Source organism: Plectrocnemia conspersa, unplaced genomic scaffold, assembly GCF_051122295.1.
Source record: "Plectrocnemia conspersa isolate PC_06_02 unplaced genomic scaffold, ASM5112229v1 ptg000008l, whole genome shotgun sequence".
Lineage (NCBI taxonomy): Eukaryota > Metazoa > Arthropoda > Insecta > Trichoptera > Polycentropodidae > Plectrocnemia > Plectrocnemia conspersa.
The window spans coordinates 24,835,001-24,856,798 of record NW_028277172.1 but is presented as its reverse complement, the minus strand read 5'-3'; the positions used below and the strand labels follow the sequence as shown (position 1 = coordinate 24,856,798).

General features: G+C 30.0%; 2 protein-coding genes and 1 long non-coding RNA gene across 6 annotated transcripts in view; 2 read left to right on the top strand and 1 right to left on the bottom strand.

Annotated features, from left to right (window-relative positions):
• Positions 1-64: 64 nt before the first annotated feature.
• Positions 65-1,931, top strand: LOC148233521 (uncharacterized). Of its 3 annotated transcripts, none has more exons than XR_015810438.1 (6): positions 65-191; positions 261-310; positions 396-471; positions 749-837; positions 959-1,278; positions 1,457-1,931. XR_015810438.1 is itself a non-coding variant. In XM_088190086.1 (6 exons), exons 1-6 carry the CDS (start codon positions 164-166, stop codon positions 1,855-1,857), a joined length of 669 nt encoding a protein of 222 aa, XP_088046212.1. In that variant the 5' UTR covers positions 82-163; the 3' UTR covers positions 1,858-1,931. The 3 variants fall into 3 exon arrangements, 1 of the variants encoding a protein (XP_088046212.1); XM_088190086.1 differs by having other exon boundaries at positions 82-191; positions 959-983; XR_015810439.1 differs by having other exon boundaries at positions 83-191; positions 261-317; positions 959-983.
• A 5,236-nt stretch (positions 1,932-7,167) lies between these two features.
• LOC148233520 (uncharacterized) lies at positions 7,168-8,726 on the bottom strand. 2 transcript variants are annotated; one of them, XR_015810445.1, is made up of 5 exons: positions 8,659-8,726; positions 8,509-8,573; positions 8,391-8,451; positions 7,384-7,469; positions 7,168-7,308 (listed from the first exon to the last, which is right to left on the bottom strand). It is a non-coding gene; the product is annotated as an uncharacterized LOC148233520 (long non-coding RNA). The 2 variants fall into 2 exon arrangements; XR_015810444.1 differs by lacking the exons at positions 7,168-7,308; positions 7,384-7,469 and having other exon boundaries at positions 8,312-8,451.
• Positions 8,727-11,977: 3,251 nt separating this feature from the next.
• Positions 11,978-21,798, top strand: part of wgn (Tumor necrosis factor receptor superfamily member wengen) — a 45,265-nt gene continuing 35,444 nt past the window's right edge. The window contains exons 1-2 of the mRNA XM_088189557.1: positions 11,978-12,149; positions 18,645-19,290. Coding sequence (XP_088045683.1) covers positions 18,648-19,290 — 643 coding nt within the window. The 5' untranslated portion in view covers positions 11,978-12,149; positions 18,645-18,647. The remainder of the gene's footprint in view (positions 12,150-18,644; positions 19,291-21,798) is intronic.

Here is a 21,798-nt window from a genome sequence, read left to right as displayed (position 1 = left end):
TGGTTTTAGGTATTGTAGTTATTTTATATTCATTAGTGTATTATTAAGTAGTTATAGTAGTTGGACATATTATTTCGTATTTAGACCAAATACATGAGTAAATGTCTCAAGTGTCATGTAGACGTATTGTTTTGGTTGAAATTATTTTGCGGCCGTTGTTAAAATGGCATTATCGTCATTTATAAAAACTGGTATTACATTTCAATATATTTTAATCAAAATATACATGATTTTTAATTTATGATTGACACACTTTATAGAACCAGAAGAGAATTCAGATAAGACATCTTTTAGTTTAGATTTCGTTAAGGTAATAGGTAAAAAAGTGATTATGTATATATGTTTTCAATATATTTTATTATACATCAACGTATAATACCGTTTTGTTTTTAAAGTTTGAAGAGGTGAAAATAGAATATGACGACGATAACGAAAGTAATAGCGAAACGTCAGAAGACTCGGTTAAAATAGGTATTTATTAATAAATTAATCACTTTTTATTATCTCGTGATCATGTCTAACTTAGGTGTGTTTGTCCTGAGACTGAGATACATTTGATAACAATCTGAAACTTTTATTCTACTATAATTTATATCACCAACATTCACCAATAATAAAAATCACGACTTGAAAATGTTGTATAATTGCTTAAAATAATAAAAAATAAATCACATGTTCCATATGGATTCGTTTAATGTGCTAGCATGAAAGAAGTGCTTATTTAAATAAAATTAAATAATCTTTTTAGAAACGCACCAAGCTAAAGATATATTTGTAGCACCCGAGGATGAAGAAGAAAAAGATCCACTCTTTATACCTTCTCTACATCCAAATATTGTAAGTAAGCTTTTATAGTCTTGATCATTTAAAACTGAGTCAGGTCTAAGTTCATATATTTAAAAATATGTACTTCAATGAGAATATTTAAAATTAAAAATGGTATTTTAATTTCTTTCAGCAACCAACCAAGGAAATAGCCAATGGTAATATATCATCTTAAAAATATATTATAAAACATTAAGAAAAGTGGTAGTTTATGAGATATAATCGTTCGATCAGATAAATATTAATTTGAAGATACCGTTTTTAAAAATAAACTAGCAACTAAAATATATTAGATACGTAGATACATAAAAATGTGATAGACACAAGAAAAAAAGAGAATCTGTAAATAAGTGGAGAAGCTTACAGATAGAGAGAACAAATAAGAGCAGGTTTAGATACAATCAGATATAGAAACAGAAACTGCGTTGAGGAAAAAAAGAGACTATATAAAAGGCAAGAATTAGATTAACAAAATTCTACTTTGAAAAATTCATCAAACTTTTTTCAAATAAAAATACATTTAAAATATTATATATAAAAAAATCAAAATTAAAATTATATAAGTAAAACTTTTGCTTGTAAAATTGATATTTTTTAAATTATATTCCATTTCATTTAATTTGTTATTCAGAAACTCAGTTGGACAGAAAACGCAGATTAGCAAGAGAAAATAAATTAAGGTGGTTAAAGCGGAATCATGAAAAACTTCAACGTTTAAAAGAGGAACGAAAAGAAGTGAGAAAACGTCGAAGAGCAGAGGAACTAGAAATTCGAGCCAAAGAGAGCGAAGAAAAGGCAGCAGAGAGAAGAAAAAGACAGGCTGCGGCAAAAGCAGAAGCTAGAGCCAAAGAAACTCCAGAAGAAAAAGAAGCGAGAAGACGACGACAAGCTGTGGCAAATGCGAGGACTAGAGCTAATGAGACTGAAGAACAGAAAAAAGCGAGAAGAAAAAAAGACGCAGAAGCAAAAGCGAGAGCCAGAGCTGTTTTCAACACACAGTTAAAAAAATCGAGCAAAGAATTAATGAACTAGAATAAATTTATGTGCTGTAAATCATACAAGAAAATTGTATAGTTAAAGTTCAATGACAAGAGTTAGTACATATTGTTATTTTTGTTTAATTTAGAATCATAAAGTTAATAAGAACATAATCTTTTAACTTAAATTTATATATGTAAATGTATACAGGCTGTGTAACTCTGAGAATCTATTATAGATATGTATATACATATATAATTTATTTTTAACTAAAGAAAAATATTTTAATTTGTTATATAATTATAGACTTAGTCAAATGTTAACAAAAATATGTTTCAAAACATGTTTTATAAAAAAATATTACATATTTTCATTTTTATTGCATTGATGTGAACAATTCAAATAAATTGTTTATTATAAATAATTATATCTTGTACAATATTGATTGTACATACATATATATTTTTTTATTAAATTTCATATGGTTTGTTTAATTTGTTATCCATTTATGAAAAAACAGATTTTGAAGTTGTAAATAAATAATTGAGTGACTATTTCAATATATATAATTTAAATATAGATTAGAACTTACTGTTCGATATTTCGGCAGTGATACTCCTGCCATGGTCACGAATTCTCAGCAACAGCCGCTATCGTCGTTGACCTTGTCATATATTGACGAACTTGAGGTGGGTCAGGATTAATGATTTTTATTAATTGTCCAATTGCAGTGGCCGCATAATTTATGTCCGTGTTAATGTGATTGTTTAATTGGTCACAAATTATCCGTAACTTATTAAGTTATCCGTAAAAATATTAATACTCGCAAACCTCTAAAAATCCATAGTTTAAACCTCTACGGGGAGGAATTTTACAAAGTTACGGATAATTCGCTTCTAGCGGCGAACGAAGCGGGAATAACGACAGAGAGCACGCTTGGCTTATTGTGTTGACATCTAACAATGTTGCGAGCCAACCAAACAAGTTGGCCCTAAAACATTTTTTCCAATTAAAAAAATGATTCTGACCATCTGTCAAAATAATTTACACCATTTAATATAAATTTTGAGCATCTAATATTTATTTATTCGAATCCATGTAATATAAATTCTGACCTAAAATATACGAGTAATATTATAATCCTAAAATGAACCAAAAATACAGCTATTTAAAACACGATAAAGACGTATCTATGTCTACTGGCTTATATATCCAGGGTTGAATGTACCGTGAACAACGGCTTATCTGTCTTGTAAAGACATGATTTATCTTACAGAAATAGTTTAATAAAATTTTGTTAAAGGCAGATAAAGTTAACAAACCTGTTAGGCGGAGCGGCAGTGGAGAACCTAAAAATAAATATCTGCAGCGGCTAACCTATATTATATTGGTACTGAACCACAAATTTGGCAATGTGCTTTAAAAAATCCGATGACCTATTTTTAGCCTCTAACTTTCGAATCGGCAGATATTTACATTGGAACTAAAAATCTTTCATCTTCTCTTTGACGGTATGGTAATTTCTGAAAACAACGTCTAATAAATATAAAATACAAATGAATTCAGGACATTTACTATTGCATGCCTTACCCAGTCCAAAGAGAGTCTGTAACATAACTGTCATATATTTGCTGTAACTATCTACGCCAGTTGTACACTTGCTTGGCAATCATGCAATTTCTTTTGAATGCTGAAAATTTACATGATTGGGAGTTTATTAAGTATTAAATAAAAAACATATATATGATTCATTTGAGTGTAATTTATTATCCATAAACAGCATTGCCATAAATATAGAGCTAGAACATTAGTTAATCAAAAGATTTCTATGCTCCACAAAAATCATAATTTATACATAATACAAAAATCAATTTATAAATGGTTGTATTCAGTGGAGTAAATATAATTCTGCAGAGGCAGGCAGCGCATGGGATCGCCAAATATGTATATACATATAAAACGGAAAATTTAATGCAGTCTTATGTCAAGTCTTACATCATACGACTCCTAGTCGTTTTATGACATTCTATGTTGAATACCTTTAACAACGGGTCGGTATTTTTTTCAGCATCACGTCAACTTATTCTCACATCACCCGCTTTAATCTCAGTTTGTCAACTACCTTTTTCAGTCAATCATTGTTTATTCATTTATTGAAGTCACAGACGGACGTCAGAAGGTTAGAGTAATCTTGGATTATTTCGTTAATTATTAATTTTATGTGCTTTTGAGAATAATGTGTTGTAGTGTTCTTTGAAAAGATAATTTTATTAGTACATTTTTTTGTTTAATTTATAACTTTATGATTTAAATTTATACAGTGTCTAATATTTATTTTTTTCCAGTTCCTGGCCAAAGCCATTTACTTGGATATCTATTAATTTGTTCTTACTTTTATTTATTTATTTTTTAAAGCAAAAAAAAAAAAAAAAGTAAGGAAAAAAAAACTTTGTTTCTTATTAAATTAGCTAGCATTTTTTTTTTTTTAAATATTTGTTATCTTATTAAGGTTTTTAGCTAATGGGTTAGAATGATTTTTATTTCTGTCATGGTAATTTACTTTAAGTTTATCGAAATAATCGCGTAAAGTGTCTATTTTCAAATCTTTATGTATATTTGAGTTTCGGACACACCATTGAACATTTGTCGCCATTCTTAGCGAAATATTTTGTTGCGTTTGAAGTGATTTCGAATAATTACGACTAAGTATAACTCCCCAGACGGGGGACGCATATGAAATAATTTAAACTTAGCCCAGAAAATGTCATTGCAAGACGTGATTGTAGAATTTGTAAATGTAAAGGCTAGAAAGAAGTTTATTGATTTTTAATGGGACATATTTTTCTAGTAACATCACTGGTTTTATTTGATGTATTATAATAGTTAACAGCTGTAACATAACAGCGTTAATTAAATTAAGCATGGCTTAATAAGTATAGCAGGTGTCTTAAGCTTAACTCGGAATAAAAAAATATTTCCAGTTAGATTTTTAAATAATAAAAAACTACCATAAAATATCCGACACAAATTTAAGAAAACATTTACAAAATAATATGTGGGAGTCTAATTTTGATCATCGGAACAATACTGTCACACGGAAGTTAGATAAATACTGTGTTCATTATGAATACACAGTTATCACTCTGTTACTGAAAGAAAGTGTTCTTATAAATAACAAAATATATATAACAAAAACGGGATATATCCTTTATTTTTCAAACAGGCGAAATCTAATTGATTCTTGTGTTTAAAATGCTTTTAAAAGTCAAATTTTAAACTGTGTTTAAGCTATATATTTATTATGGAATCTTATTCTACAATTTTTTAGTGACATAAATGCCATCTACAGACTTATTATTAATTATCTTCAACTTTTAACACAACATTACTATGAATTTTCATATGTTGTTTACGAAAATATTTAGTATGGAATTTTTCGGCACAATAGAAACATTCGACGTTACAAGAATCACTATGAATTTTCATGTGGTATGAAAGTTTTCTTTTAGACTTGAACGATCTTCTACATTTTCTACATTCAAAATTTTTTTTTTTATGTATAAACATATGTTTTGTAAGATTCAACTCGCATCTGAACTTCTTTCCACATTCGCGACATTCATAATCACGAATATTAGTATGAACTTTTATATGTTGTATTATAACATACTTAGTATGGAATTTTTTGCCGCAATAGCCACACTCAAAGTTGTTAGAATCGTTATGAATTTTCATATGGCGTAGGAGAGTTCGTTTCGCCTTGAATGATTTTTCACATTTGCTACAATTGATTTTACAAATATTACTATGTATATACATATGCTGTTTGAGATAAGACTTAACTTTGAACGATTTTCCGCATATTCTACATTCAAAATCACGAATATCACTGTGAATTTTCAAATGACTGATTATTAAAGACTTACAATTGAATGTTTTGGTGCAATAGTCACATTCAAACATACGAGGATTACTATGAGCTTTTTTTATATGGCGTGAATGAAGTCTTTTAGTCTCGAATGATTCTCCACATTCGACACATTGAACATCACTATGTGTACTCATATGTTGTTTTAAACAGTAATTAAATTTGAACATTTTACCACATTTACTACATTTAAAATCCCAAATATCAATGTGAATTTTAATGTGCGGTATGAGAGAAAACTTATTTTTGAACGTCTTACCGCAATAGTCACATTCAAAGTCACAAGAAGCTCTATGCAATTTCATATGGCGTGTAAGTCTTTCTTTACACTTGAACAATTTTCCACATTCAATACATCCAAAATCATAATTATCACTATGTGTAAACATATGTTGTGTAAGAGCAGACTTCAATTTAAACATTTTTTCACATATGTTACATTTAAAATCACAAACATCACTGTGAACCTTCACATGTGTTATAAGATAAGACTTATATTTGAACGCTCTGTTGCAATAGTCACATTCAAAGTTACGAGAATCACTATGAGTATGTATATGACGTAAGAGGCTTTTTTTATATTTGAATGATTTTTCACATTCGGTACATTTAAAATCACGAATATCACTGTGTATTTTCATATGTCTAATAAGAGCCGGCTTACATTTGAATGTCTTATTGCAATATCTGCAATTAAAGGTAAAGAGATCACTATCAATTTTTATATCATGGGAAATGTTTTTTTTAGACTTGAACAATTTTTTACATTTGATAGATTTAATTTTACAATCTAAACGAATATGTCGCAAAAAATAAAACTTGATCTTAAACTCTTTTCCACATTTGCCGCATTTCAAATCCGAATTATCATAATGAATTTTCATATGCTTTATAAGATTAGTCTTATGTTTAAATGATTTACAGCAATAGTTGCATTCAAAAACACGACGATTACTATGTGAACGGATATGTCGCATAAAATATAACTTATTCTTGAACTTTTTTTCACATTTGTCGCATTTTAAACCAGAAATATCGCCATGGATTTTCAGGTGCTTAACAAAAATATACCTATTATTGAATATTTTACCACAATAGTCACATTTAAAGTTACAAGTACTATGACTTTTCATATGGTATAAAAGATACGGTTTAGATTTAAATGATTTTGTGCATTGTGCACATTTAAAATCAAAATTAACATTATGCGTACACATATGTCTTGCAAGGATATTCTTCCTCTTGTACACTTTACCACAATAGTCACATTCAAAGTTACAAGAACTATGACTTTTCATATGGTATAAAAGATACGGTTTAGACCTGAATGATTTACCACATTTGACACATTTAAAATCAAAATGATCATTATGCGTCGACATATGTCGTGCAAGAATTTTCTTCTTTTTGAAAATTTTATCACATTTGCAACATTTAAAATCATTAGTATTATCGTGAATTTTTATATGCTGTGTAAGATTTGACTTCTTTTTGAATATTTCACTGCAAATGAAACATTTAAAGTTACAAGAATCACTACGAATTTTTGTATGGTGTGAAAGTTCTCTCTCTTGCTTCTAAAACAAACGATAGATTCAAATGTTAGTTGTTAAGCGACAAGTATTAGATATTGAAATTGATTTCACTATTACTTGGATTTCCATATAATCGATTGTATTGTTTTTGATGTCATTAGAAATATTATTTTTAATAAGCACATCTTTAACATCGTGAGTTTCTGAAACAATATACATATAATTAATAATTCTAACTTTGCATAATGTCATACACATACAATATGTATGTAGTGGATGATCGAATTATTAGAGCCATAGTGCAATAAATATGTATATTTTTTTAATGCAGTGATTTCAAATCTTGTATTGATCATACAGTAAATTAATAAAAATCCGAGCAGAGCCTCGCAATATCCGTCGCATTTGGTGGATAGCTTCAATATAAGGAAGCACAATTGCCTGCATAGTGTTAGTGTAATTATAATCAAAGCTAACAATGAAACAAATATTTGATAACACAATTAATACCATAACTTTTTTACTTTATGGTAAAAATTTCCAAAATTTTTAACCCTTTGAGCGGTATCGCCATACATGTATGGTCGACTGTCTTTCACTGTTTTGAGGTACCCCAGATAATTTACATATATAACTGAAGAAATAATAAATAAAAAACAATATATTTTTTAAATTTGATTTAATGTAAATGATTTCTATAGAAAATAATACCAATACATTCAAGAGTTCCAAATAAATGAACATAACAAAAATATTTTATATTAATTTTATAAAAATATTGAGAGCCTTTGTATTGATTTTTAAAAACTATATAACAAATATCTAAAATAAATTAATGAAATATAATAATATAAAAGCGTTAAAATAAATTATTGAAACATATTAATACAAAAAAGTAGTAAAACAAATCAAAGCGATAAAACGTTGAGAATCACTTCTTTTTTTCTATAATTTACTATAAATGCTATATAAAATAATAATAAATAAATAACAAAAATAATTATTGAAAATTAACTCACTTCTAGGTGTATACAAATAAATTTAAAAATGTGTATAAATTAACTCACTACTCAAAGGGTTAAAGCACTGTGACTCTAATTATTTAATCGACCATTGAAATTAACCTATTTCAATCATATCATCCACTTCTTCCATCTTGTATTTATCAACGCTGTCATGTTCATACTGAAAAAAACGACAGTCTAATATTTGCTGATATAAAGATATTCAAATATCACTTACTTTAATTGTGCACTTTATTTCATTCGTCGAAAGCAATGCTTCATCGGCATTTTCAACTCCCGGTTCTAAAAATATAAAACATTATTAAACATATATAATTAAATACAGGCATTCAAGATTATAAATGATTGAAACAAATTGAAATAATACCTATTTTAATAGAATATGAGAACGACATCGTAACTGTCAGTTTATACCGATAATATTTTTTTTGGTCTAAGCTACGCGTAATGCGAGCATCGCAAAAATATGTAATTTACATTTGATTTAAATATATTTATAGAACAAATCAAATTAAACTTTAATAAATAATGCTATAATTTTTTTTAGTATATCTGCAAAATATAGGGCACAAACTTTGCTCTCAGATTTTTAACATTTTTTATTCTAAAATCGTCGAAATTGGCCGTTGCAATGTGAATTGGGTGAACGCGAAATCTCCCTAAAACTGCCCAACTGTATAAAAACGGATACACGGGCCTACATCTGCACTAATATTTAAAACTCTTTCCGACAACACGTCAAAAACTTTTACTTTACAGTTAGTTATTTAGAAAAAAAGGTAGTGCTTGTCAAATATCGCAAAAATTTTCGTTCCTTGGTCAAATTCAATGTTATCGAATGATTGTTAATTAGTAATCTATTTAAAAATACATTTTTCACAAGATTATTTTTTTACATCGCCAGACAATTAAATTTTAATAATTTTAAAAGAAATTTCGTTAAGGGACATCCATATATGCTGTCACAAGATTTTCTTTTAATTTAACCTATGTCACAAGAATTAATAAAGTTTGTTTCATACTATCACAATACCGCTGATCCCCCCATCCCCCTCCTAAACCTGTGACATAAATTATAGAAACATCCTTATATATTCAAATAAAATTCTATTTGCTAATGCTTTTTGCTGATATCCCTTAAATATTTTTTTAAAGTTGCAAATAAAAATATAAGATAATATATATTGAAAAATTTGCCATATAAAAATAGTTCGCTGACTATTGGGCACACAAAAATTCCGAACACGAAAATTCCGTACGCAAAAATTCCACACATTATGAACATAAATGATCGTGCACACGAAAATTCTCCACTTAATTTAATAATATTGCAATTTATTATTAATATATTATATTATAATCTACAATATATATCAAACATATAAATATATAAAAGTTTATGTAAATTACTATATACTGGATCGGCCAACCTGCAGGGGTTTTTTACCCAGTAGTGCTAAATTTTATATATGATTTGGTAAAATATTATATTGCTGGGTACATGATGAATATACCCATGCAATAAATTTCCCACTACAATAATTTTACATTCTCTGTGCTAACTCTTAAGGTGTGCATATAAAATATCTAAATCACATCAATTTACACATATTAAAAATATTCTATAGAAACCCATTTATGTTTTTAAATATAGGTTATATTAATATTAAATTTGGTGGCACTCTGGTAGCACTGACGTGATGTAGACAGATTCTCTTGGCAAACTTTGGCGGACTCGCAACGGCTGATTGCAAGTCCGGCCTGCTGCCTCGTCAATATTATATAAAACATGTAAGCCAAACTACTTCTCAATAAAATACTGCTGCAGCAGCTCAATACATGTATAATTGCCACCCGTCGCCAAAATTCTAAGAATATCATGTTTTTTATTTACAATCACTTTCTATCTCTAATAGAATATATGTAAGAAAAAATGTACAGTTTTGGTGCACTATCTGTCGCAAATCCGCGATGACTGATCAAAAAACAAATAGAAGACGTTTGTTATTCTGCAATATTATATTTATTTATTCAAAATACAACCCTTCCAAGTCAATACAGTGTTGGAGACAATCATTGAAAATTTCGAAACATCTTTTGTAAAAAAAATACTTTAAGGCCTCGAACCCTTTTGAACGTCATCAATAGAGTCATAGCGTTTTCCTTTCAATGCCAACTTAATATTTGGAAATAGCTAAAAGTCACAATCCCGGTTAAACCGGGACGTATGGTAAGCCTATCTATATGGGCCTCGAGCCCAGGTCTTATGACTTATACCATTCATCTATCGTACTGATTATTAGGATCGCATGTCACGTAAAGAGCGATCTGAGATAAACGGCTCTATTTTTTACTCCGCTCGCTTGAAAGCGACAAACGTCATCTAGTATTTTTTTTTCCAGTGAGCGATAAAAAACACTAATTATTTATACAACTTATTTTATGTTAAGTGCTTTAACAGTTTTCGTTCAACTTTCCTTATGACCAAAAAAATATTTGCTCCAGGCCGAGCGGGAGACTCCCGCCCGGTTTTTCTTATATATACTATTGGTTTCCATACTGCACGGACGCGACATTACGTAAACGTAAAATATAACAATTAAAAAGAACAGAAGTGTTTTAATTGTCCTAAAAGACACTAATAAGGCCATTCCACGGGGGCTAAGGCTACACAAAGATTAAGAAAAAACGCCGACTTTTCCTCGAGAATGATAACTTTTGCAATAAACACATATTTTTATTTTATGCTCATAGCGCAATTTTTACGAAAAATATCAATAAACCACAATGTTTTTTATTATAATCAATCGCAATGAATTTTACATCGCCTTCAATGATCATGATAAATGCATATTAGTTGCAAAAAATATTAATTATCAGAACGAAAACTCAGTTCACTGTAAAAGAAAACATTCAGAAAAATATTCTACTAGTATTGAAATTAAAATATGAGATAAGATGAATAAAAATTATAACGATCTTGAATAGTGAATTTGTTATTAATTTGAATTTCACAGAACCATTAACTTCCTGTGAAACTAGAAACTTATGCCTTTCAAAGATTATGATTAGAGAAGCAAATTTTATATCTAAAAATAAATCATAACAGATTATAAATTGACTCGATAGCGAAGTGTAAGGTGTGATAAATTTGACTGTGTAATACGAGCTGTTGTCTTCAAAACAAACTATAGATCACACTATTGTACTGCTCGCAATTAATGCATATTGAAGATAGTAGTCAACAGGAAAATACAATATAAAAAGACAGACTATAAAGAGCATCGTATTCTATTATGAAAATGTCAAACCAATGACAATCCACTATATAGTTCGGACCTTACACCTTCAGATTCTCATTTGCTTATATTATATGTTTGCGGAACTCTCTTAAGGCTGTAATATGATCAGCTTTGAATTCGTGCCAAAAGCACTTTTTGGGAATTCCCAGGAATCCTTCACTACCAGAAAGATGAAAGAACAAATATATTTATAATTTTAAAGTCCCACTAATTCGCTAATTGTAATTTAATTAGAGTTTCAATTACCGAGCACGTATTAGATAAATATTTTATATTATTTTGTATATTATTTTTTAAACATAAACATAGTATTGCCGCTTTTCTTATTTGCAACGCTTTTGCGCATGCGCGTTGGCGCAGTCAGAGAATACAGTTTTGTTTCTCGACAGTAAACGAGGCGAAGCGTCGGGGGTTGGTCGTGTTCTTGTATTTTAGTTCCCGTTCGGTGTTTCGCGCTCATTTCGCCCGATAAACATTTCTTCGAAAATACCCTTTTGACTAAAAAGTTCTTCGACAGAATGTGAGGGTTCTCGCTCGGGCAGTTTCATAACTAAAGGTCACTATTTTACTTCAAATCCTATTACTATGCTTGCGTTTCTTGCCGGTAGCGTGCTCGGTTTTACCCCGTTTCATTCATTCATGCTAATTTTTTTAATAGTAATAATTTTTTCGGCGTGTTCGCGAACTAAAATTTCATTTTTTTGAACAATGTCAACATTTATTTAAATGCCAAAAGTCGATTAGTTTTTTCATCTTTTTAGGTTATTTTAAGTAATACTGATAATGTTAGCAAAATTCATTTTTTTTTAGTGAGGATATTCCTATTTTAAATTTAATGGATTATTTAATGTTATGGCCTTTTTTGTAATGGCTAATTCACACCATATTTCAAATATGTATTTATTTATTATGATTAAATTAGGGTTGCCAGAAGTTAAAAATAATAGTATTAAACTTTTCCCATAAAAATGGTTCAAAAAAAGTACAAAGCTTAACTATAAATAGGTATATAAAAATATTATTTTATCTGGGATAGTCGTAAGAAAAATAAACGACCTTTAAGTTAGTATTTTTTATTTTAGATAAAACAAACTTTCACTCCCGATCCCTTTTTAGTAAATAATAAACTACTGAATAAAATAATAGGCGATAATAAATGTTTAATGTATAATATATACATACGTAAGAATTAGCTATATTATGCTAAATAAATTAATAAAATAAATAAATAGATACAAACATTAAAGAATACTGTTTTGACCTTATTTTCATAAAAAAATAGTAACAGTTATTTAATACTGTAATGAACTTATAAATTTATTATAACTATTTAATGGCATTTACTACGAAACATATTAAACAATCCTAATTTTTAAGGAACATGATGTATTCACGATTTACAAAATTTTACGTAACAAAATAAAAACTATTATTAGATAAATTTTGATTATCAAAAATATTTTTTAGATTGATTAGACACTTACTATTTTTATTTACCATTCTTAAAAAATATTTTTTATTTTCGTCCTATTTACATCCTTGATAAAAATTTAATCAAAGAGTCGGAAGACGGTAGTTTTTTTGTGTTCCGACTCCGTCAAAAACAGCTTATGTTTATATAATATTTATTAAATCAGTATAAAATCGCTGAAAACAATTCATGCAGAAAAATCTCAACTAAAAAATAACCAATTTTTGATTGGATTTAGATACGAAAATATGAATTACTCTAACAACCTAACAATAAATCTTTAATTATAGAAAAAACAAGAGTCGATTTTTCCCAGGCAATTTTTTGGATATATAAAAATATTATATTTGTCATACGAAAAACGACGGTGGCCTATATTAGTATTTCAATAAGAATTTTTGCTAAAAACTTAAATTTAAAAAAATATATTTAAAAATGTCATAATATCAATCAGCATATTTTTAAATATTTTTCTTGCTTGTTAAGCTCAATTTTACCGTAGAAGGAATTTATATAACATATTAATACTTTTTATCTAATATATATTTTATAAATTTTAATCTTCCACGCCTTACATTTATATTCGGTTGTCTCCGTTGCTTTAACGTTTTTTTTAAAACATACATATTTAAACAGTATTATCGTTGTAAGTAAGGCGAATAATATATGAAAAAACTTAGGCTCAAATCCCATACGGACTTTAGTATTTATTTTAGCAGATTAGAATTAGTGAACACTATAAAATTATAATTCTGATCTATCATTACAGATTAGGTTTTCCTAGATTTTCCTAATCTCATGATTGAATATTGTGACAAATATTTTAAATAAAATCGAGCTAGGTCGCACATAGTGATATTTATCGATTGTATGATGTAATAATAAAAATATACGTTACTCATTTTAAAATTAATATATAATAACATATTTTTATTTAAATATCCATACATCAAAACTAACATTTTTAAAGCTATAAATTCGCACTGCCCGTTAATTGTTTCTGGTCGAAATATTTATACGCATTCATATAATATAACCAATTTAATTTCTGGCAAATCTCCAATATCCGCTAGCACTTGTAACAGCCATTAAGTACTCTCTGTCTACTGTCTATAGTTATATTTAATATTGTATTCATATAATTTCTATCGCTTAAATTTGTAGAATCAGACGCGCGCATCCGTCGGTGTATTATTTGAAAAGACCCTTTGTTTATCTAGATACAAAAAAATCCTGTCACGTATTATTACTACATATTATGTACTTGAGTCTTTATTTTATTCCTTTTTAGAAAATCAATCTCAAGCTAAACCAATATTTCAATCAGTCCCAATTTGGCCAGTAAATTACTACTATTATGCACTTTAGTCGGAGGAGAAAGTTGATTTGAGATGAATACAAAAGTCCTTTATTTTAATCTCAATATAATTTGCTCAGTAAAATTACTGTCAATCTTCAAATTGTACTAGAAAACAAGGTATCGGCATTAGCTTTTCAATCCTTAAAAAAATGTGTCTTATCTATTATTATTTACTTGTTTAGTATTTCGTTTTCTATGTAACTGCTTAAATGACTATTACTGTGCGAGGTTAAATAAATATTTGATTATTTTTACGAACATTTGGAGTGGGGCCAATTGAAACAAATGTGGTCACAGGACGAAAATTGGGAAAATAGTGGCGTATAGTATTTTTTGTTTAGAATAATACAGTACTAGTTGTAAAATGCATTATTATTTCATGATTAGTGGTGTGACTTTTACAGTCGGTTAAACTGTGGAAAAGCTGTTTAATACACGGTTTATGAGACACACAAATATATTATTTATAGTCGCACCGGGCGGCATTTTCGAAGACTTTTGTCACGTCCTATTACTGGTCCTTCGAGGAGGCTTACATAAATGGGAGAAAAAGCTAATATAGAACCAATCACGTTATTGTTTAGTTCCACTTTTGATTCACCCCTTTAGTGAAAACTTAACTTCCAAGGTGTACGTGGACGACAGCCCGATGTTTACAAAACATACCTACGTTTTTAGACATGTGTTCTATATAATTTAATGCTGTAAGGATGCCGGTGTCCACTTACTAGCAAATGCCGCTAGGACGCGGGTGTCCGTTTCTAGTTTTGTATTTTTTTTTAAATTATGAAATAATATTTTTTCTATACTTTTTGTGTGTTTACTTGTATAAACTGGATTTAATTTTGTTCCTATAATAAATAGTAGTTCGCACAAAAAATGAAAATTTTCAGAAATATTATTTTTAAATATATTTATAAAATCTGTATATGCCAAAAAAATGCTTGGCATTATTAGCAGACACCGCCTAAATTCGTTTGGCACTGAAAGGGTTAATAAAAAAATAAAACAATTCTTAGAAATATTAAACTTTTATGATCTAATAAGATTAATATTAGTACATTTCTTGAATTAAAATCAATTAATTACCAATACAAAAAATTAGAAATCTAGTTATAAATAAATAAATATAATTTTTTTTTTTTTCTAAATTAATTTAATACTATTTATATTATTATTATAAAATTTAACTTCTAAAGTTAATTCTGAAAAAATAAAATTTATTTCATATATTATAATATACACCTAGAAAGATATACTATAGAACATTATTTTTCTGTTCTATTTAATGATCATTAAATTATTTAATTAAATATATTTATACAAACTGGATTGGACTTGGGGTAAAACAAAGGGTTAATGTATACAGAGTTATCTATGAAGAAACGTTTAAAATTACTACCACTTAAATAGCTAATATTAATGTGCTTCTTTTCAATTGTGTATTATGAAAATGTACTTTGTCACATAAACGGTTAAGTAAACTTTTAAATCCTTATATGGAAAAAATATTTCAATTAATCTTAATTTGAGCAATGAATTGCTTCTTGTTTACAGATGCATCTCCATTTGAGAGTTCATAAGACTTTTTTTAGATAATCAATCTTCATTTCAATCCCAATCTAAGCCAATATCAATCAGTCTCAATTTGGCCAGTAGATTAAATAATACTATTATAATAAGTTTCTGAACATTTGCTTAGTCTTTAAAAGCATAGGGTCAGCGTGACACTGTGCACGTAAGCATAAACCAATTGAGGCTCGACTCCTTATTCTTCGGCAGGGGTATACTTCCTCTGTCGCTAATGCTTCACCCACGATCGAGAGTTTGTGTAAATGACCTCAGAGTCGCGGGCTCCCGACTGGCGAGACGAATCGTGTAAAATAATCAAGTTGTTCTGGCGAGCCGTGGCTATTTTGGAAACATAAAATGGAACAATGCTGTCCATCAGGCGTCCGAAACACAGCAGACAGTCTTGGGCGAAACCACAGCTTCTTGGCCATGCAGATTTGTTTTTACAATCAGCAAATTGATCTTACATTATATAGACCAGGGGTCAAAAAAGTCAAACTTTTAGACAGCCTCGAATTTTGGATGCTTTTTAGAGATAACGCTGCATGTACGCTATACCTGGCTTCGCCGTACATGTACTACCAAGACCCCAGGACCTTCAGGTATTAGTTACCGACTTATACCACTTGACTGTAGCAGAGGTTTATAGAAGAACTGTTTCAAATAGTCTAATCAGACGTTATTTATTTCAGAATAACTTAAAAAATAATAACAAAAAATTAATGTTACTAGTATCTCTAAATAAAATAAATACACGCATTATTGTCAGAATAAGTCTAAAAATAAGTATTGTTTTCGAATTGTCAATGCTTCTTCATATCACTATTGCCCTAACTTCATGGTGTCAGGGTGTTTATTTTTATATAATGCAAAGCTAATTTGTTATACATGCGTGCGATTCTCGTATCCTTGTCCTATTTCAACGAACGAATTCTGCGAATTTCGGTCATAGTAGACACGCTGACAAACATCCTATTTCCAAATGTTTTTCAATAAAACTAATTTAAGTTACGTTCAATATATTTATTTTGCGACACTTAAATTGTGGTTCTCAAACTATAGATTTAAATTTTATTTTTATATTTAATGCCAATAGAAACGTACAATATATTTTTTCTTTTGAGTTTTGCTTGATATTTGATAAAATATATAAACAAGAATGCTCATTGAATAAATATACAAACCAAAAATAAATTATCAAACATAAATCTTGAAAAATAAATAAAATAAAATCTGTAATAAAATATAACAAATTCTTGGATCATCAGCTATAAAATTTAGATTAAAAATGTTGCGGATGGATGATTTTATTACAATAAACACTAAAATAAATAAACCGTTTATGGCAACATTCAAAATAAATGCGTTACACTTATTTTATTATTAGGGCTCAGATTTAAAAAAAAAAACAAAGCGCAATTGAATAAATAAAATGCTTTTGTTTTCCTATAAACCGAATAATTTAAAAGATGTCCGTTTGATCTACGCTTGTCATATATGTATTATATTTGATAATGCATTTAGGTTTACGTAAGTCCAATTTTTCTATTAATTTTTCTTTGTGGAAATCATCTGAACAACTTGCTATTTCACATATTTCATCTTTTCTCAAATTTCGATTAAAATATATTTATTTTTCCTTTTTTAGCAAATCAGGTATTCCTCTTTTTGCTCTCAAAGCTCCACACATTCAAGGATGTAATTTCAGCTATTTCCAGGGTATGTGGCAAAAGTTGACAAGTCAGTGGTCGTTTTTTTAATATTTCCATTTCATTAAGATTCATAGTATGTATTTCATTAAATGACATGCATTTTTCTGGTCAAATTCAAGGGATCCCTGTTTAGAATCCACGTCAAAAACAATATAATCGTGCCGTGAGAATCAATTGAAGCATATCCAAACCGAATTTTAACCAATAGGAGAGCGCAAAAAACAATTATCCCTTCTCAGAAGTTATAAATAATATAAATGCTAGATAACTGAGCATTTCCACTGTGACGGCGACGGAATGATTTTGTTGCTTTCGAAGTGGATACTAAACAGGGACGTCTTGGGGGGGGGGGGGTGTTAGCTCCCTTCTCCCTGAATTTGGCCTGAACAATACATGTAATTTAATGAAATACTATGGTATAAATATTAAAAAATTTGGCCTTCCCTTGAAAAAAGCTGAAATGGCACCCCTGTTTAAGGACATACATATATTCTGTTAACTGCTGCTATTATTATATATATGTTCAATTGTTGAAGGTTTCAAATCTCTGACATACTTTGGTGACATCTATTTGGTTGTAAGTATGCATTTATCAACGCCATATATAAAGATACTGAACACCTTTCATATATGTATGTCTCTCAAGCCAGAATCGATCTTCTAACTGTACATTCTCCTCATTTGGGTGTATTGATTGTTTATAATGTTCTTGGAAGTAATTTGTGCAGACAATTTAGGGGATCGAGTGATTTTCCAGTCTTGGTTGAAGCGTGTGAAACAGTCTAAATAAGACGCATGCAAAGCGTATTACGACACATTGAAATAAGCGCGCTTGAATGCCTTTTAAGTTCCGGCAACAGTAGTATTCATGCAAGGAATGCAAAGAGCACCTGACGTGCTTAAAATATTTAATAATTAAATTTGCATTTTGTTTAGGTGATGCGAGGAGCAGTCGTCGAGGCGGCGTTGCTACTAGCTGCGGGGTTGGTAGTGGCCGAGGGCTCCATCTGCAGACCAGGCCACACCTGGTGGAGCCCCCAAGAAGACGCTTGCCTCAACTGCACCCGCTGCGACGACACCAGCAGGCATTTTATGGTGATCAGACCCTGCCGCGTGCATCAGGACACCGTCTGCGGCTCTTTGAAAGACTTGGGAATAGACTGGTCTTGGCTGAGGGAGAGCCACAATGATCACCGACATGCCAAACACAGGAAGAAGCACGAGAACAGAACCGGACAGGCGAAGCACCGCAAGATCGTGTGGAAGTTCTCTCCACCAGACGACCAGACCACGGTCGACCCTTACCAGCAGATCGAGACCACCCAGATGACGACGACGACGATAGAGAACGCCAGGGACGAACTGTACTCGGACCAGGGGTACTCTGACGACTACGACGGCGACCTAGAAGTGGAGTTTGACTCTGAACCCTTCACCAGTGACAATCAATTCGTTTGGGATTGGCAGACTGTGATGTTGATATTGGCCGCTTTTGCGTGCTTGTTGTTTTTTGTTGTTGTGGGGTTTTACTCTGTGTATCACGCGACGCAGTGGAAGATCCTGAAAAACAATCTGGAAGCTGGTAAGTTTACACTTTGATTAAAAAAATATTCCATAAAATGTGCAAACGTTGCAATGTCAAAATAATACATGTATTTTACTGAAAATTATTTTCTGTAAGTTTGCTTAGTACATTAGTTACGATTTTAGGATGTTTTCTAATAACGATGAGCCTTTCACTTGCATTTCAACTTTAATAAACTGTAGTTATCGCGTATATGATTAATAGAGCCTATGAAAGTGTGGGGATGTTTGTCCTAAAGTCTCGTGAAGTATGTGTCATCATTTGTTATTCTTGCCGTTTTAACCAGAGAAATAAATTCATAACTTATTTGTCGGTTTAATCCAACATCTTTTTATTATTTTGTTCACATTTACGACGTATTTTATACTGAATCGCGGTCGATTACAAACAACTTCGCAGGCGACTGGTCAATCGCGGTCGGCTTACTGGCTTATATAACCTAATAATAGAAAGGCTATAAATAAAATATAGTTCCACATTGCTACTGAGCTGGTTTAAACGCCTGCATATATAGAATTGTCGATCCGAGCTAAAGGGTTGTTTAGTTGTTACTCGGGTAGTGGTGTTTACAAGTACTTAACTACCGTAGTGAAAGTATATGGAATAAAATTATTCTAATAAATATATAAATAATTTTGCAGTCTAGGCTTTGGCTAACCCCTTGGATGCCAAAATTCGATATATCGGCTTTTAATACTTCATTTTTTATGAGTTGTGTGTAAGCATTTTGATTTCTCAATGTTCTCATTTTCATTTTTTCATTTTTTCGAAAATTCTCGAGAAATTATGATAAATAAAAAAAATATGTCCAATTTAGTATGTTGTTGACGATCGTTAATGAAAAAAAAACTTCAATAGGATGATGATTTGTTATAATCGCAAATAATCAAAGGACCAGAGCGTTAAGTTTCATAAGAATTTTGGGGTCTTGTATTTATTTCCGAGTCGTAGAAAAAGTTGTCTGTTTCTGATTGTCAATTTTCATATTTCGAACAAGATAAAGATCGCTTTTGATTATTGGAATAACGAGATTTAAAGTACGACTACAGGCAAATTTTAAGACATAACTTTGTGGAAAGCCTCCATATATTTTTGCAATCTGTTTTTCTGAATATTATCCCCCTTAAATCTGAATTTTTTCTGCATATAACACTGACTTCAATCGAAATAATAACGATTGAAGAACAGAAAACCTTTTAGATACTAGAGTATTTCCATATGTATAATAGAAAGGTAAATTTTTGACATAATTAAAATCAGAAAGGAACTCAATAATAATCACACGATAAAATACGAGGTTTTATAAATATTGACCATCGTGGCGCATTGGGGTAACCTGTTAGGCCACGATGGTCTTAATTTAATCTAAAAAAATAAAAAATAAAAAAAAAATATCATTTTAACAAACTCGTTTTTATTTTGCTTATTAAATTACTTACTACATATTTCATGATTTATTTTGCAGCAACATAGTTTTTTTTATATTTCACATATATAGAAAAACGTAGATGCCGCTATCAAGCGGTGGAGTTGAAATGGCAGGTCTTGGATGTCAGAGAGTCTTCGCTGGAGTGTCGAATTGTATTATTATCGGCTCTGATTTATTGTGGTGTGTTATTTTGATGCTCTCTAGACGATCCGCTGACATCTCTCGTTTCCATGCAGGCTTTTGGCTCGTATCTGCTGCTGTAACTCGTGGCGTCTTTCTCCTTTGTGAACCATGTTTTATAATGATGGTTCGAACCGGATCAGGCGTATCGCAGATGAAGATGTTTGAGAGCAAATTGCATTGCTTATTTGACACACCTTCGAGATGTGCCAATCTGGCGATCGGTAACCAAAGAATCGAATAACAATAGTAATGTGCGCAGGGTATAATTTATTATCTAGCGCGCGTCATTTTAAATGAAGTAGTTTTTCAGCGTATTAGGCGGTCCGTGTAATATTTCCAATTATTTACGCAATTATTTGGTCACGAGATCTCTCTTCCATTGTTGTGAATATACACGTGTGGCCCCACTTTTAATACGGGTTGATCTATCTTTCGTTTAAATTATAACAAATTGATAAGGTGGTTGAAACCCTCGCAAATAAAATTTATAAATATTTTTTTAATGTGACATAGTTTTTGATATTCGATTTTTAATCATATAAAATACAATTTAATATTTAATTTAAATAATTATCGTTATTTATGCGTCAATTCAACCATTTGGCCTTTTTATAATACGTTTGCACCGATAATGATTTTCTGACGTTAAGCCTCAAGTTCAATCCAAACGATTTTATAGCATTGCTTCAAATTTTCGCAGTGAAACTAATCCGTTTGGCTTTAAACATAATATTGGTTATGTAAGACATTAGCTGATCGATATTTGACTTAATTGAAAGAAACATCATTCGCTGGGTCTCTATGAATATTAACGGTTTTTATTATGCGCATCATCATCAATCCATCATACATTTATTCAATAGATTGATTGTCTATAATAGTCTTCAATGACA

What these genes read in the sequence shown, in the direction of transcription:
- LOC148233521 (XM_088190086.1), top strand. Translation starts at nt 164, where the DNA reads ATGGCATTATCGTCATTTATAAAAACTG. An exon ending in ATCGTCATTTATAAAAACTG is followed by an intron (nt 192 to 260) that starts GTATTACATTTC and finishes CACACTTTATAG; the next exon opens with AACCAGAAGAGAATTCAGAT. An exon ending in CTTCTCTACATCCAAATATT is followed by an intron (nt 838 to 958) that starts GTAAGTAAGCTT and finishes AATTTCTTTCAG; the next exon opens with CAACCAACCAAGGAAATAGC.